This window comes from Gracilinanus agilis, chromosome 6 (genome assembly GCF_016433145.1).
Source record: "Gracilinanus agilis isolate LMUSP501 chromosome 6, AgileGrace, whole genome shotgun sequence".
Lineage (NCBI taxonomy): Eukaryota > Metazoa > Chordata > Mammalia > Didelphimorphia > Didelphidae > Gracilinanus > Gracilinanus agilis.
This window is the reverse complement of record NC_058135.1, coordinates 209800772-209819212: the sequence shown is the minus strand read 5'-3', so window position 1 is coordinate 209819212 and position 18441 is coordinate 209800772. Positions and strand designations below refer to the sequence as shown.

The following is an 18441-nucleotide window of genomic DNA, read 5'->3' as shown; positions in this document are numbered from 1 at the left end:
GGCTGTGCGACCCTGGGCAACTCATTCCACTTATTTATGCCTTAGTTTCCTTCTCTGTAACATGAGGATAAAAATGGTACCCACCTTCCGGAGTGGTTGTGAGGATCAAGTGAGATAATATCTGTAAAGTACTTTGCAAATTGCTGGCTGGTGTTATTTTTGTGCTTTCTTATTGCTTGCCTTGAATTAGAAGTGAGCCTGATGCTAAGACCCTCTTAATCCAGTCGAAGCTGAGATGATGAGGCTCTGAACACTTAAAAGGCAGAGGTTTATTTTATTAACCGAATGACTGCTCTGTTTGGTCAATACAATAAACCTCTACCTTTTAATAAGTGAATTTAATTTTATTTAATAAGTGAATTTCATATGGGTATGATGATTGAAGTTCTTGAGAAAGCAGTATTTCTTAATTTTTAAATAATTTATTAATTGATTAGTCAAGACATCCTAATCTGGTCAAATAATTCTCTTGATAACCAAATATTCCTCCTCTCCTGGCTCAGGTACCTAGATACACTTAAGGAAGCTTATTGTTCAGCTCTTCCCTTGAACATCCCAAGACATCTCTGATTGATAAAAGCTAATTAGGAGGTGGTCCATCATACTGTCCACCCCTCCTCATCCCCAAGTGATGAAGGCCACATAGGCAAGAAGAGAATCCTTTTTTCAACTTTCTATTAACCAAATTTTGTTAAGAGAAAGATCTTCTTCTAAATCACTCCATTAGAGAAATGCAACTTAAAACAACTCTGAGATGCCAACTCCCACCTATCAGGTTGGCCAATATGACAGAAAGGACAATGATACATGTTGGAAGAGATGTGGTGAAATTGGGACATTAATGCATTGAAAGTGGAACTGTGAAGTGCTACAACCATTCTGGAGGACAATTTGTTACTACGTCTAAAGGGCTATTAAAACTGTATACCTTTTGATCCCCATAAATAATTTAAAAAGAGGGAGACCTACTTGTACAAAAATATTCATAGCTGCTCTTTTTGTGGTGGCAAAGAATTGGAAATTGAGGGGATGTCCATCAATTAGGGAATGGTTGAACAAATTGTGATGTATGATGGTGATGGAATACTATTGGGCTGTAAGGAATGATGAATAGGATGATTTCAGAAAGAGCCAGAAAGTCCTGCATGAACTGATGCAGAGTGAAATAAGCAGAACACAGTAACAGCAATATTGTGGAATGATTGACTTTGATAGACTTGGCTACTCTGAGCAATGCAATGATCTAGGACAGTTCTGAAGAACTTATGACAGAATGCTGTCCACCTCCAGAGAAAGAACTGTTGGAGTCGGAATGCAGATCAAAGTATATTAGCTTTCACTTTAGTTTATTGTTGTTTTTATTTTGGGATTTTGAGTATTTTATTAAAACAATGTCCAATAAGGAAGTCTGTTTTACATGATAATACATGTAAATCCAGAATAAATTGCTTACCATCTCCAGGAAATAGGAGGGCCACAATTTAGATCTTACATTTCAGAATTTCAGAAATTTTTTTCAGAAATTTTTTTCTGAATTTTCAGAAATGTTTTCAGATTTCAGAAAGTTATTATATTGTAATTGGGAAAATTATGTATATATTAAATTATATAAATATATTAAAATTTATATATGTATATATGCATATATATATATATATATCAAAGGAAGACATTTATTAGGATTACTAAAGATAAGGAAAGTGTAAAAAGCAGTGTCTCTGATCCAGAACCCAGACACAGTACACAAAAATTCTCTCTAATCCACAGCCCTTAAATAGAAGTTAATATAGTATATGAGAAATAAATTCTCACATGGGCATCACACTGCATACCTTCTCCATGGATGATGGAGTATATTAGAGGGAGAGAATTTGGGACTTTAAATAATAAAAAAAAGAATGTATTAAAAATGTAGAATCATGATCATGCAATGAAAAAAATTAATAAGTGCATCTGCAGTGGTTCTGGCAAGCTATTATGAAAATCAAAGAGCTCCTGCCCTGGGCCATCCGATTTAAACTCCCAGGTAAGACACCTTAGAGACAAGAGCATGCCTATAATACATTTCTAGTGATCCACTCTCGACTCTCTAAGGAACATTTTTTGTGATGTTTATTTTTCTACTGCAAAGATGTGTAGCCGGTTGGTCTCTGTGTTCTTTATTGTTGATGTTGCCATGAAATGATCTGTATCTAATAAAAGTTATTTTTAGAAAGAAATTAAATTAGGTGCTGCTTATTGCAGGACACATCTTTTCTCTCTAGCTAATTCATTTCAATAACACTTGGTGTTTATTATTTTTTATTTCCTAGATAGGTGGCAACTAAGATCTAAATCTGTAAATTTAGTGGCTCATTCTTTACTTTGTGTGTGAAAGGGTCAAACAAGCCTGACTGAGATTGACTAAGGGGGTTGTAGTCTTCCAAGGTCTACTTGATGCTTAAGTATCCCTGGTAACTGGAGAGTGTTAGTCTTAGGAGAGCTGTTTTCTCCAGATGTAGGTAGAAATCTCCATTCCAATTATTATTAGAAGCTCAACCTTCACCAATGAACAACTTAAACTTAGGACCTGGATTCCCATACCATTATTTTTATTTTGGATGATAGTAGAAGAGAAAGCCTAACAACAACAACAACAAAAACCCCACTCTGCCACACTGGAACTATAGGACAATTCTGCAAGGAAAACATATTTCCCCATTACTTTTATCTAATTCTTAAAAACAAGATGATATTTTCAGAGCTTGATCTCTTGGTCATATGCAGAATGGTTTTAGTGGAAAGAGCTCTGGGCTTCCTAAATCAAATGAATTGGGTTCAAGGTCAGACTGGTTTCTTAGGAGCCCTGTGATGCCCAGGCACGTCATTTTATCTCTATCAGATTGCCTTTTTAATGTATCTTTTAGTCACATTTTACATTCTAAGAATTTTTACCCAAGACTTCGTTTTTCCTTTTAAGCCCAAATAATTATACTTTATCTCATCATAGCCTTCAAAGACTTGACCATTGTCCTTTGCCTCTCTACCTCCTACTAAACTCCTCTACTTCAAACTAATTTCACTTGTCATGGCTTTCAGTCACCTATTAATTATCCTGGCCATCTTCTTTCTAAGAAGTTCTTAACCTGGGGTCCATAAATATAAAAAATAAATTTTTGAGGACTTCATTTTAGTATAAACCATTGTAATCATCTGCATTTTATTATATGGATTTAAAAAAAATATTCTGATAACTGGTCCATAACTTGAAAAAAAGGATCCACACCACCAAAAAACTGCCCTCGATGCATCCTAACTTAGCAATTTCCTTCCCAAAATATGGCATCCAGAATCGAACACAGTATCAGTGAGATGTAATCTGGCCAGGGAAAAAGACAACAGAATAGCTACCTCACTTTAGACATAGTGCTTCTATTAATACAATGACGCTGTGTGTCCGGCACGGGCGATGTGGGGTAAATGACTTAAATTCTGAGAGTCCCTGCTAACGAAGACTCTGCGTTCTGCACTGGTGGAGGGAATTTCCTCACAGAACCAATGGGGCCAATTTAAGAATAAAGTCTAGAACGAGCTTGGGGCTTGTGATTAAATTGTAGGGATAAAAAAAAAAAATGACCAGCTTTGCCTGTATCTTTCCATGTAGTCTTTCTAGTTATCTTTTCAAGTCCCACTCAAATGTCTTCTCCCCTCCAAGAAATGTTTCCTGACCAACCTTGTCTTTTCTCCTCTGGGTCTTAACATAGCAACTTGCTTGCTTGAATTCTTATGTACTTTATATATAGTACACAAGTTGATGTATAATACAAAATAAATGGGGAGAAATTGGGTGGATCCCTCACCCCTGTGTTTTTGTGACAAGAGGACCTAAACTGGAATCATGTTGGATTGGTAGTTTGGGTTGCAAACAGGAGGGAACATCCAAATCCTTGAGAGTGCAGATTCATTTTAGTAACCAATTCTCTCTCTGCTAAGACTGCCAAAGTGACTTGAAGGGTAGAAGCTTATTTTACATAAACTTGAATTTCACACAGCATGTACTTATTTGATAAATTGTTAAATATTTCTAAGATGGCTCAAATGTCATCTCCTCCATGGATTCTATTGATCTTATCCACTTCTCCCTACCTCCAATAAGTTTTCTACTGTTCCACTCATCATGTATGTATCTATCCATCCATCCATCCGTCTTTGTTCACAAAATTTCACAGAAATCAGACCTCAGAACTGATTTCTTCAGTCTGTACTTGAAAATGAATCCCTCCCTATGGGGGACAAAATGTTACTCAATCTTTGTTGAAAGACCTCCCAATGATAGGGGGAATACATTTTCTCCACAGATAGGACATTCCATTTCTGTATAATTCTAACTGCTATTATTCTTTACAACAAATGTAAATTTTTGCTCTTTTGTAACTTCAAACATTGCTTCTAGTTTTGTTCTCTGGGGCCAAGCAGATCAAATCTCCTTTCAAATGCTTGTCCACAAGAATCGTAATCCCTCTTTTTTTCCAAGCCAATTATCTGATTTCCAAATTATCCTCATATGGTATCAACTCAAGGGACTATAAAATTCTGTGGCTGCTATCCCAGCTTATCAATATCCTTTCTACAATATGGTACCTGGAACTGAATACAACATTCCAGGTGTGGTCTGGCCAGGTCCAGAGTAAGGCAGGACTATCAACTCCTTATTCTTGGAAGCTCTATCTTTCAATGGAACCCAATATCTCATCAGGTTTTGTGGCTTCCTTAACCCAATTTGGGCTCATATTGGGCTTGCAGTCCACTTTAAAAGCTCAGTCGTTTTTTTTTTTTCCCCCCAGAGGAATTGATGTTGAACTCTGCCTCTCCAGTCTTATGAATGTGAAGTCACTTTCTTAAAACATGAGTAAGAGTCTAGCTTTATTTCTATCATTAAATTTTATTAGATTAAACTCTAATGTTCTGTCAGGGATGTTTTAGAATTCTGTCATCCCATGTCATCTATCGCCCACAATTTTATGTCTGCAAAATTCTGAAGCGTGACAAACATCTCAATCATGAATAAAAATGTTAAACAGTGCACAGACCCCTAGAGTACTCAACTAGAAATCTTCCAAATTAGCATCAAACCATTATTGACTATTTGGGTCCAATTACTTAACCAGTTCTAAATGCCTTGGTGAAATAATCTATGGAAATAGCTTCTGTCTTAATAAATAAGACATCAGCTCCTACCACTAGGTTGTCTCCTCCTTGGTTGGGAGATGAGGATCTGATCACATTCATTTTTATTCTCCTCAGAGCATTTGGCACAGAGCCTTATACTTGCAGAAGCTACATATACATGTACATATGCATATAATTTTTGAGCCAGAAGAGACATTCAGGTAGATGCAGAGTAGAGAGAAGGTAGAAACTAGATGCAGGCGCTAGAAATGAAGGAAGACAAGCAAAGAGCCAGGTTTAATCATCATTATTATTAACAACTCATTGAATGCACAGATACTTAACATTGAGTGACAGTCAGCAACAAAGCAGGCATTGTGCGATTTAACAGGAGAAATATCGATCAACAGTGCCACTGGGATGGCCTGAACAAGGTCTAGTCTATGCATTTAATTAAAAGAATAGTTAATGCTTTTAAAGGACTGAATTGCCGTTCACAGAATCATCATTTTATAGCTGTCAAGGACTTAAGTCAGTTCAGGCAGTTTGACCCCCTTAGCGGAGACCTGGAGAGGCTGTGACGTGCCTAGTTACAAAGCAAATGAGTGATAGGACTAAAAGCCAAGTCTTCTGCAGGATCTTCTTTTTATTACACCAACTTCTATAAATGCAGCATAACAAATCTAATCACAGATTTTGAGTCTGAAGGCAACGTAGTCTAGTATCCTTTTCAGTACATCAATTAAGTGAATACACAGTGTAACAAAATCTCCTAATCACAGATTTTGAGTTTGAAGGCAATATAATCCAAATCCTTCATTTTTACAGATGTGAAAATGGAGGCTCAGAGATAAGTGACTTTAGCCACATAGTTTGACATTGTGGAGATTGTTAATAATAATGATCACAGCTTTTAGAGCCAGAGGAGACCCCGTGTGATCATCTTGTCCATTCTTCTGCCCTTGGGCAGGCAAGGAAGACATTAAGCCCGTTTTCTGGTTCCCAACAATTAATAAGTGGAGTTATCAAATCAGTCTTTACGATGAATGACCACCTTTGATTGAATGCTGAGCAAACACGGAAGGAAGCATGGTTATTTCTTAAGTCTGTCATTATGATAGCATTCTATTTTATTAAAGCACAAAACCACTGTACAGGAAGAGAGGTTTCTATTTGATTTCCATTAGAATACAAATCTCCATTTTCAGAAAAAAATAGTTTACATCACAGTGACTGTCAAACCATCATCTGACCAAAGCTATCATGCAGGTTCCCACAGAGTGGACAAAAGGGAGGGAGAGCCCCACAGGGAGAAATTGATCGTTGTCATTGACTTCACCTAAGATGGAACACTCACTACCTAGGAGATGACCTCTGGGACGACAACCCAACAAGTCACTATCTTAACCAAGAAGCACCGAACCGAGAAAGTATGGTCACACACAGCAACAACAGACAGACAGAAAAGACACGAGCCATCCTAGCACACAGAAGCTTAGCGTAAGGAGGGGGGCCAAGAACTCTCTGGGGTAAGGAATTACAGAATCTGAGAGCTGAAAGAGACTTCTCATGCCCAAAAACTTTCCTTCCCAAAGCACATGTCTTCCTGAATCTCTGGAACACATAAAGCCACTGTCTAAACCCCCATTCTAGAGCCAACTTGGCATGATTTTGTGGGAATGATGTTGGCAAAGATCTAAAATCAGACTCAAGATGAGCAGTCTACACGGCAGGATGAAAGGTGGTATTTTTCTTCCACTCTTTCACAATGACCTTAAATTAGATTTGGAGAAGAATCTTTTTTGGAGATGCAGTGCTGAGAAGTTCACTCCCTTTAAGGGCAGATTATTGCACTTTATTTTGGAAAGCTCGAATGATTAAGAATTATTCCTTAGATCAAGCCAGAATCTGTCTCCTGTCCCCTTCATCCACTGAAATTTCTGCCCCGTCTAGAATGAAATAGAAAATGCCCAGGGAGGGCACTCGAGAGATTTGGACAGCTTGTGCAAATCCAGAAGCTGCAATAGTTCTAAGCTAGCTCTAGAGCCCTTCATTTGGCAGGCGCACCAGCTCCCATCATACAGGTCTACAAGATTCCCCACTGCCTTTGGACATGATGACCTTCTCTGGCACAATGTCTGAAGAAGGACCTGAATTAGACTTGGGTTTCGGAGCTGGAAGGACCCTAAAGGAGCCTGGTCTGCTTCATGGAGGTGGCATCTTTTGGCTCTAACAGACTCAAGGCAACTGCTCTTTGTTAATGGAGCCAAGTTTTAAGGTCTGTGAAGGAAGTTACTAGAGGAATGTGCATATCTGGGGGAGGGACAGATAATACTTATTAACAAGACAGTACAGAACACACTGAGCAAATGGGGCAGGATTCAAGACACAGGGAGAAAGGAAGCAAGAGCTAGATAAGACAAGCAAGTGAGTAAGAGCAATCAGATGTGTAACAAGTCTGTGTAAGCTGGGGGGGACGTGGGGAGGGAGAGGAAGAGAGGAGGAGAGGAGAGGAGCAGAGAAACAAAACAGAACGAGCGAGAGCAAATGAGGGAAACAGACTTCAGAGAAGCACTGTTGGGGAGGGATAAAATGGTCTGGGATGGAGGGAGGAATCATCTAGTCCCAAGAAAGGGGTAGTACCCAGGGGTGGGGACTCTCCTGCCTCTCAAGTCCTAAAAGTGCTCCTTGACATCCAAAATGGGAAGAACCACTGACCTATTCATCAGTCCCTCACAAGGATGCTGTGAGAGTGGTAGAATGGGCATTCTAACCTGCCATTTATTGGAGGCTGTGAGGCATCATGGAGAGTTTGGATTTGGCACCAAGACCTCGGTTCAAGTCCTACCTTGGATATTTACCTAGCCCTTTGGCCCTAGGGGAAATCACTTAAGCTTAGCCTCAGTTTCCTCATCTGTAAAATGAGAACCGGTCTCAATGGCCCTAAAGATCTTCTCTGGCTCAAAACCTAGGAGCCATTTAGCAACTTGCCCAGTTGCCTGGCTAGATACTCTAGGATTTACAACTAGATAGGAACTCCTAGCTCAATTCTTTTCTTTTACACAGCAGGAAAGAGACCCTTGGGAGGGGAAATGACTTCCCTTAGGAAAAACTTGTTAGCAGGAAAGGAACAGAAATCTAGGATTGTCAATAGGTAATATGACAGGTAAGAGATTTCTTTAAAAGCTGTGATAAATTCCCTTTGCTGTCTTCTTATGCCTTAAAAAAAAACCCTCTTAAGACTGACAATAGACCATGAACCTATTTTTTAAAAATAAATCTGTATTAAGTCACAGATTCCTCTTTGACACTTAACGAGAGCTTTGATTGCCTTTTCACAAAATGCAGGGCTGTGCTACATAGGCACCTATCTTGGGCAGTGCTGTGGCAGGCTCTTAGAGCACTCTACCTGCTGGGCAACAAAGACCAGTGATCTGATCATCCAGCAAGGGCAGGGTGAAAGAAGCTGAATTAGCAGCAGATGGGGCGCACTGCTCTCTGGGGAACAGGAAGGTGCTGAGGCTGGGGATGACCAAGGATATTTTCAGGAATGTGAACCGCTTGTGCCCATGATGCTGAAAACAATAAATGAAGACACAGCATTCCTTTCAGGTGTGTCCTTCAAAAAAGAAGGGAAGAGGGGCTTTAAAAGTGGACAAAAATGCCTTTTTTCCTGCTGGCTGGGTCCTTCTGTTGCAAGGGTTGTCTCAAGACCTGCTCAACACCAGTTTGCAAGGACAGCTATGTTTGTCCACCTCATCTCCTCTGACAAGGAGCAGCTCTGAAAAGCAGGCTTGGCTCTTGGCAAAGAAAGAGTACTCTAGACAGAGGATTTCCAGATTCCAAAGATGAGAAGGGAATGTCAAGGTGACACTTCTTTGTGTCTGTAGACACAAAATAAAATAAACACATAAAAGATAAGTTAAATAATCTCTTTTACACTTTAATGTGTTTTTCCTTAAAAACATAATGGGTGGGTAGGTGAGCTTAAGGAGCCAGGTCTAAAGAGGTCCTGGGTTCAAATGAGGCCTCAGACAAAATTTCCTAGCTGTGTGATCCTGGGCAAGTCAATTAATCCAAGCTCTTATTATTCTGCCTTGGTACCAAATGGTTAGTGTTGATTTTAAGAAGGTAGGTAAAGGTTTAAAAAAGAAAAAAAAGAAAAGTGTCTCTCTAAGTCTTGGGATCAAGATATAAACCCAGGAATCTTGAGTCCAAGCCCAGCATCCTTTCTTCTATCAGACTCCAACTGCTCTAAAATATGGAGAGGTCATATCTAAAATTTTTTTCAGCTTTCACATTTTTATGTTCTATAACTCTAGGAGTCTCAAATTTCTCATTTTCAGAGTTTTAAGTTTATTAAGGAATGACAAGAGACTCTATTTGGAAAAAAGGGATGGTGGTGAGGTGGGCAAAAAGCCTTTGAAATTTCTTGGTGACAGAAGTATAAATATCTTCCACCTCATAAGAAACTAGATTCTTCCTCTCTTCCCTACATCTTTTTGGGTAGGGAGCAGGATGGGATGTTATGACAGGATGAATCTATCTCTTAAAAAATCATCTGGTCCCACTCAACACAAATATGAGTATTGCCAACTATGGCAAATGAAATGCCACCAAATTCAGCAACTTAAAAAGATTCATTACCCCAAATCCAGGTTTTGCCTTTGAACCATCTGGGACAGGGAACATGGAATAATGGAAAGAATGATGAACTGGGAGTTGGAAAAACCAGAGTCAAATACTCCCTCCTCTAACACTCATTAGCTATGACCCTGGGGGAAATTCACTGAGCTTTGTTTTCCCATCTTTAAACAGGAATAGTAACTATCTCACCTAGTTGACCAGGGTGTTGGGAAGGACTAATGAGATTAAAGTGCTAAGTAGTTAAAACCATTTTCTTTACAATAAAAAATCATTGACTGCCCTTACAAAATGACAGCTACAAGGAACTTTTAAGACATCATCTAGTCCAACCCCTCATTTACAGATGAGGGAATTGGGTCACTCAGCTTGTTAATATCAGTTCCATGACTGGAACCCACGTCTCCAGGGCTACTTCTGGTCCTTTGATCTGCAATATTCTTCCTAGCATCATATATGTTTTAGAAAGTTCCAGGCCCATCCCTCCACTGTTGCCATGACATGAAGCTAACAACCCACAGTGCAGAAAAAGATTCAATTTCTCATTCATTCCAAAGATCTCAGTCTTAGCTCAAAACTCTGTCCCACCAACTGCAGGAATTCATTCACATTTCACATTTGTATTTCTTACACAATTAAAAAAAATAAATAAAATCCCAAGTCATGGTGCTTTATACTTACTTTAATTTCTGCTCTGAAAAGGAAAAAAAAAGGTGAAAATTATCATAGATTAGCTTACAGTGATTTCATCTTTGCCCTTAAAGAAAAAAGCAAAGGAAAGACATTGAAATGGGGACCAAAAACATTGCGCAGTCCAAAAGATAACAAAGGTTTCAAAAGGTCCAAAGATGGGGCCATCATCATTAACAAACAACCATTTAAGTACACAGGGAAAAAAATACCATGTTTGCATCTTTAAAATGAAGCACAAAACCTGATGTATTGAAATACATAAAACATTTATTAACGTAAATACATTTATTTACGTAGGTATCCCATCTGCGAAGGAGGGAGGAAATTTGAGGCAACAGTTAGGTGCAGACTACCTCAGCCATAGTTAGCACCCTGGCCAGGTCTGGATCACAAATACTCAGGAGGAGAGTCAGTACAGAAATGTTCTGTAAATCGGGGGGCAGAAATAGGAGGAGGCCTGCTCTCGTGGAGTCAGATGGCCAGCGGGTCTGCCTAGCTGGGAAGTTAAAAAGCACTGGATAGGAGTGCTCCCCTTTTAAAAACTAGGCCTCACTAGGCTGCTGTTCCTTCTGGAATGTTCAACACGATAAAGTTTGGGTTTTTCTGTTTTTGATTCACCCCCCCCCCCCCAAGCTCCAGATATAATTTAAGTGCTTCTTCTTCTTCTTTTTTTTTAAATGTGCAAACTGTTACTGGCTAAAGCTTTCGAAATACATTAACAGATATGAACACCCTGTAAAGATAGGAGGATAATGATTAATTCATATCACCCCTCCCCTTCCTCCTCTCCCGCATTTAGGGAGAATGAGAGGTGGAGGGGGGAGGGAGGGAGCATTACAGAAATAAAGGACATGTCCCGCTGCAGTAATTCTAAGTCCCTGATTCGGTCCTTCCAAAGAGAGGGCTGGCTTGGCGAGTGGGGGTCCCTAGTAGGAGATTGTCCACTCTTTGACAGAGGCGTCGTGGGAGGTTGTGACCAGCGTGTGTTCGTCCAACCAGGCCAAACTGCTGACGTGATGTAACCTATGGGCATCTAGGAAAAGGAGAATTTGTTTTAGGGAAGGAAGAGCAGATGAGGGCTAATGGCAGGCCAAGCCTGTCCCAATTTCTTTCAGGGATAAAGGTGGCTCCCATTTTTCTGGGTTTATGTTCACATACCCTCAATTTTCTCAGAGACAATTTGGGAGGTCATAGGATGATTTGTTATCCCTGTAAAATGGGGGATTTAATAAATGAAGTGAAGGGTATTTGTGATAAATATTCAAACTATTTCTAAAGTGCTTTTGGCAAACCTTATAGCACTTAAGCTATCTAGATAGATACTGGGATTATTATTATGAAAAGATTTCTCTTGGCTTTCACACATATTAAGTGAGATTGTAGTTAATATTTGAAAATCTGGAATTTCACTGGTCTCTTTCCATGGGTACAGACTGCAACTCATCTCTTAGAGAATGGTCTCAGGTTAAATAATCTCACCATGGACACACAGGGATCAGAAGTTGAAACCAGATCTTACTTATTAGTTATGTTATATACCTGTCAAGTTATACAGTATTATACCCTTATAATTTCTATGGAAAGAAATCTTGGACATGGAGCAAGAGGTAGGAATCTTGGTCCCATTTACTAATTCTGTGGCTTAACTTGATAAGTAACTTCACCTCTGTCTCAATTTTGTTCCTCTATAAAATGGGGCAATGAACTTGCGCCTTGTGAGAAAAGTGCTTTATGCACCTTAAACTGCTACAGAAATGTGAATTATAATTTTGAACGTCACTGAGAAAAATCACAATGTTTTCCATTTTGTCATTGATTCAATTCTGTATCAACCACCAACATTTTGGATGAGACCACATTTCTTTGTCTCTGAGTTAAGTTCAGAAACTCAGCCTTCCTATAAATCACTGTTCTATCTTTACATCAAGAAGACCTGGTACCTCTATACCACTAGTTGTCCAATCAAGGGAAAAAAATCCTTTCCATCAAAAGGAATCAGATAGCTTAATCCTACATCTCGCCTACAAAGTGCTTTTTAAAAATCCATTTTCCCGACCCCCCCCTGTAACTCATAAGAAGTCTTGTAAGGACCTTTGGCTTGCTGAGAAGCTGAAGACTCCTTTTATTGGTTACTCACCTTCGATAAACTAAACATGCTTGGAACTTTGTTGCTTCTATTTAGCTTAATTTTAAATGCTACATTTGGTAAACCAGCCAAGAGTCAAGAGGGGACAACTAGGCCTGGGGGTGGTCTCTGAGGAAATGCCTCCTCTACGGATTTTTTTTGGTAAGTGGCTGCCCTGAGGGTCAGACTTCTTCTTGGTCTTAAATCTACCAGAAGCAAAGTGATCTCCCATGCTGTTGGGGAAGCCGCATCTTAGTTTGTGTGAATACTCTGTATTTGGCTAAAATTAACAACCATACAACCTGGGAAATCTCCCTAAAAGATTATCAAATGCCACTTCAGGGCAAGAAGGGGTTGGGGAAATGCATTCACCTGGAATGATATTATCTAACTGGCAATAAGTTTTACTTGATATTTTAAATATATGACATTGTATGTGTCATTGTGTTTCTAAGTTTTCTTGTACTGTGACTTTACTGTTAAGAAAATAAATTAAATGGAAATTTTAACTCCTTTTGATATGTATTCTATGAAATTATTAAGTCATTAGATTCTTATTGTCCTGTGAAGTATTTAATTGGGTATGTTGTGAAAGGGAAGAATAATAATTATTGTGTGGGGAAAAAGTACAAAGGAAAAACTTTGCCAGATTCCTTAGGACCATCTACTTGGACAAGGCCATATAATGAAAATGGGATACCTTTTCTTCCTTCATAAACAACTTTTGCCAAGGGTATGAAGAACTTAGAAGTGATTTAATGATTATAAAAATTTAGTTACCCTTGTGATATTATATATTGAAATTTTATCTTGAACCAACTTAGTCTTTTTTTTTTTTTTTTAAACCCTTACCTTCCGTCTTGGAGTCAATACTGTGTATTGGCTCCAAGGTAGAAGAGTGGTAAGGGTAGGCAATGGGGGTCAAGTGACTTGCTCAGGGTCACACAGCTGGGAAGTGTCTGAGGTCAGATTTGAACCTAGGACCTCCCATCTCTAGGCCTGGTTCTCAATCCACTGAGCTACCCAGCTGCCCCTGAACCAACTTAGTCTTAAACAGACTTGTCTTAAGATTAAATTTTTGCTTTAAAGTGTTAATAGATAATACCTTAAGGGATTGATATTTGTTGGCCTAGAGCAGTGGTTCCCAAACTTTTTTGGCCTACCGCCCTCTTTCCAGAAAAAATATTACTTAGCACCCCCTGGAAATTATGAAACCATTTATTGAACTCAGAATAGAATGTAATACAAAAAAAAAAATATGTGGCATCACTGCTCCCCTGGAACACTGCAGCACCCACCAGGGGGGGTAGTGCCCACTTTGGGAATCACTGGTCTAGAGATTTATAGTAATTAGTCAATGTTTTTTCCCATGCTTTAAAAGTGACTTATCTTTTTGCTATCTATGTGGAACTACAAAATTTTTCAAATTATTTTTCAAATTTTTAGTGATTTTTTCATACCAGAATTTTAACTTAAGAAAAGGATGTGGAATGATTTTTTTTAAAGGCCTAGCAAACTTTTTTTTTATTGCTGTTATTGCAAAACAAGAAAGAAATGATAATAAATTGTTTCTAGCCCTAAGTTATGATTAATGAAACTTGCTAAGGTAAAAATTTCTTGGGACTATTATCTGATAACATTTTGAAATGTGAATTCAGGTATGAATGTCTGGAATATATCATTAAGTCAGTAATCTACTCTTCTAGGGAAATGCCATGATATATACATCTGAGACTGCTCTAGGTGCTTTTCTGGGAAAGTTGAGATGATCTTGGCATGGTTGAAGGTAGGAACTTCTTGACTCAGTTTCTCCAATGTCCCCCACATCTGCCTTTTTGAATAAGACTCTTTCCTAGCTAATTAATTGAGTCTATGACACTTTGTGAATAAGGTGGAACTTTGCCTTAAGATTGGCTATTCTAAATAACAACTACAACTCTTAGCAGAAATCAAATAAAACTAAGATATTTTATCCTATTATACCTCAGTTGAGTCATTCTATGTCTTTATGCTCAGGCCTAGAGGACAAGTCTTGATGCTATTACAACCTTGATGCTACTTTTTCTATTCACAACAAATCTTCCTAACCATGGCAGGTAAAGTTTTAATTTTAAAAATCTAATCAACCTAATTGTTGCAATATTCCAGCACATCTGCACTACTCTAATAGGATTCAAGTATGAAAGATCTTACTGTTTGCAATCTAAATTGGTAGGCAATGTCATATCTTAAGTAACTAAGTAAATGAGTTCTTAGATTTTCCACTCCTTCACTAGTAGTTATGATATGAGGACAATGAGAAATTAAGTCAAAGATGAACACATTTTTTAATAAGACAAAGATCTAAAAGCTTTTTAAAAAATTAAAATGGAGTAATAATCTTTGAGAAAACAATAAGATCAGACTGTTTTCTCTAAGAACTAGAATATAAAAATGCATTTAACTGGTTACCAAATATTTTTAATGGGGTAATAAGTTAAAAAAAATTGGATTAAGGATTCTGCATAAAAAATGCACTGTTAATTGTGAAGAGGGTGAAATTATTTTCCTATTTGAAGTATCTACTTGATAATTTTAAGTCAAAAGAGCCCATTTTACAAGGCCCTCAAAGATTCTTTTTAAGATTCTTCTTTCAGCCTATTTGTTGGCGGTATCTATATCTGTTATCAGATTTAGGTAATGAGAGAAATAGCAAAGTTGTATGTAAACAACTAAAATTTGCTAAAGCTTTAGGTGAATTATGGGCTCTTAATCTAATCTTATAGCTATCTTGTTAATAAAATCAGAAACATAACCTTTGAGCTGTTTCACCACGTAGTTATTAGAAAAGCAAATTAAGGAGATTGTATCTAATTATATTGAGTCTTGTTATTAGCAAATAGTTAATAGTGATGATCATTATTGAATTCTTGGGCTTTTGGTTTCATGGTGTTTAATGGCTAAGTTTCCTTGGTTACCTTGGTCACACATAAATCTTTCTCAAATTAGTCCTTAGTGAGGCTTCCTAAGTAGTTTGAATCTGTTACTTGAAACTGAGAAGAAGCTGGTGTAGGCCATGAGTGGGCTCATCTCCTCCCTCCAGAAAGAGGCAGATTCTTTTAACTCAAATGGTTTTGCAAAATAGCATGGTTTTAGATATTCTTAATGTAACTTGGGGAAGGGCTTATGCCATGATTAATCAGTCTTATTCTTATATAAACTAGTCAGGACAAATTATGATAAGCCTAAATAAGATCCAATGAGCTATTATAGCAGAAAAACAAACACTTCCGTCAGTGATACCGATGGAATCCTTCCTTCTTGGTTCACTTGGCCACAGGGAAATGGCCATCCTTGATAAATGGGCTCTTATTGCTTACTGTCTTATTCTTTTTAGACTTTGCCCTCATTATTGTGTTATAGCCTGTTCTAGCCCCAGGAAAGTGTATATTAATATGCACTGGTGATAACGTCTATATTAAAAATCTTATAAAAAAGTGATCTGTGGGAGACATATCTCCACCACTGATCAAAGTGGGGACTTAAAGAATTAAATTACTTCCATTTTGTATCAACCACTGCCATTTTGTAGAACTGCTTAAGTCATGTTTCTTTGTCCCTGAGTTAGATTCAGAAGTTCTGTCTTCTCTTATATCACTGTTCTACCTTTATATCAAGAAGATCTATTTTCTCTGTACCAATAATTATCCTTGCAAGGATGAAAGCAGACACAACCAATCAGCTTTCCCTAGGGTCAAAGAAGAAAATCTCATCCCTTCCACTAATAGAAACCAGATGAATTAATCCTATGTCCTCCCTAGATGCTGTTGTATTTTTATCCAGTTTCCCACTAAACAACTCTTGCAAATCCCACCTGAGCAGTCTTTTGGCTTTCAGAGGAGCTAATGACCTCTTTTTATTGGTGACTGCTAGCCTTACCAATATATTGAATGTGCTTAGAATTTATCGGTTTACCTTAATTTCAATTACTACATCACAATGAGGTATTGAAGGGTGACTTCACAGTAACTGAACACTTCCTATAGGATAAGAGTCCATCTAGCTTATCACTTTCTAAATCACCTTATAGAGCTTTTAGCCCAAGAATTATCAAACTCAAGGATGTTAGTAGAGCCAGTTGGTTATTGACGTGAAAATTGATTATTAAAATTTTCAATGTGAGCATTTACACCTCAGAATTAAGCAAGTACTCAACTCAGGACTCAATATTTTGCTGACTATCCAGATATAAGAAAGTGATGAAGAAAATGCTAATAATGAAGAGTTTAAACTAAAAAAGTGCCATGTGTATTTTTTTTTCCTTTGGAGAGTTGGTTGTTAAATACTTGTCAGCATATCCCTACCCACACTACATTTAAATTCCAATGTTGGGTATCTCTGTTGATTGTGCACTAGTTACCTTGGATCTTGACTCTAGTTTCTGGGTCACTCAGGGTCCAAACATAGACCATCATGTCCATGCCCCCTGAAGCAAAATGTTCATTGTCTGGTGACCATGCGATGCAGACGATTTTTGCATGATGTCCATAAAAAACGTTGTACTCCTATGCAAGACAAGAAAACATCACATGTATAGGTATCAAGAGTGTTTTTTTCCCTGTATTTCCCATAAGAGTCCTAAACGATTTAAACAAATATAACACCTAAACACATTTAGGAAATTAATGTCCTTCTCTAAGCAGGCTCCAAAGAGAAGCTTGATAATATTTTAAAAAATATTTGTTGGGGGCAGTTGGGTAGCTCAGTGGATTGAGTCAGACCTAGAGACAGGAGGTCCTAGGTTCAAATTAGGCCTCAGACACTTTCCAGCTGTGTGACCCTGAGCAAGTCACTTGATCCCCATTGCCCACCCTTACCACTCTTCCACCTATAAGCCAATACACAGAAATTAAGGGTTTAAATAAAATTTAAAAAAAAAAAATATTTGTTTCATGCAGCTTAGCAACTGCCAGCCAGCCAGGGTGAACGTGTCTCAAAAGCACTGGTAATAGCCTGTAGAAGGGACCCTCAAGATCACGTAGGACAGGCTCCCTATTCTATAAAGTAGCCACGACCCACAAAAAGTTAGTGACTTGCCCATAGTCACACAGCTAGTGATCGTCAGAGCTGGGATTTGAACCCTGGCCCTCTGACTTCAAAAGCCAGGGTTTTTTACATGATGTGACATTACATTTTGTACAGATAAAATAATGAAAAGACTCATGACAAGAGGTACCATCTCTTAGCAATAGGGGAAAGAATCACAACTCAGAAAACCATGCACAATGGTTTGGTCAAGTCCTAGAAAACCTTAAGACCCATAATTGAATGGAACCGGAATATACCAAAGCTTAGATACAGAATCCTGGTAGCCTTATCCATCTGGTCCAACACCTTTGCCAAGGGTATAAAGAACTAAGAAGTGATTTGATGATTACAAAAATTTAGTTACCCTTGGGATATTATATATTGAAATTATATCTTGAGCCAACTTAGTTTTAAACAGATTTGTCTCTGCTTTAAAGTGTTAATAGAGGGGGCAGCTGGGTAGCTCAGTGCATTGATAGCCAGGCCTAGAGATGGGAGGTCCTAGGTTCAAATCTGGCCTCAGCCACTTCCTAGCTGTGTGACCCTGGGCAAGTCACTTAACCCCCATTGCCTACCCTTACCACTCTTCTGCCTTGGAGCCAATACACAGTATTGACTCCAAGACGGAAGGTAACGGTTTAAAAAAAAAAAAAAAGTGTTAATAGACAACACCTTAAGGGATTGATATTTGTTGGTCTGGAGATTTATAGTAATTAGTCAATGTTTTTTCCCATGCTTTAAAAACTTATCTTTTTGCTATGTGG

General features: G+C 38.2%; 1 protein-coding gene across 2 annotated transcripts in view; it reads right to left on the bottom strand.

Annotated features, from left to right (window-relative positions):
• Positions 1–10459: 10459 nt before the first annotated feature.
• The window catches only part of WDR1 (WD repeat domain 1), a 308269-nt gene continuing 300287 nt past the window's right edge, over positions 10460–18441 (bottom strand). For both annotated transcript variants that reach the window (XM_044681316.1, XM_044681317.1), the window contains 2 exons: positions 17010–17154; positions 10460–11518 (listed from right to left, as the gene is read on the bottom strand). In XM_044681316.1, coding sequence (XP_044537251.1) covers positions 11412–11518; positions 17010–17154 — 252 coding nt within the window. In that variant the 3' untranslated portion in view covers positions 10460–11411. The remainder of the gene's footprint in view (positions 11519–17009; positions 17155–18441) is intronic.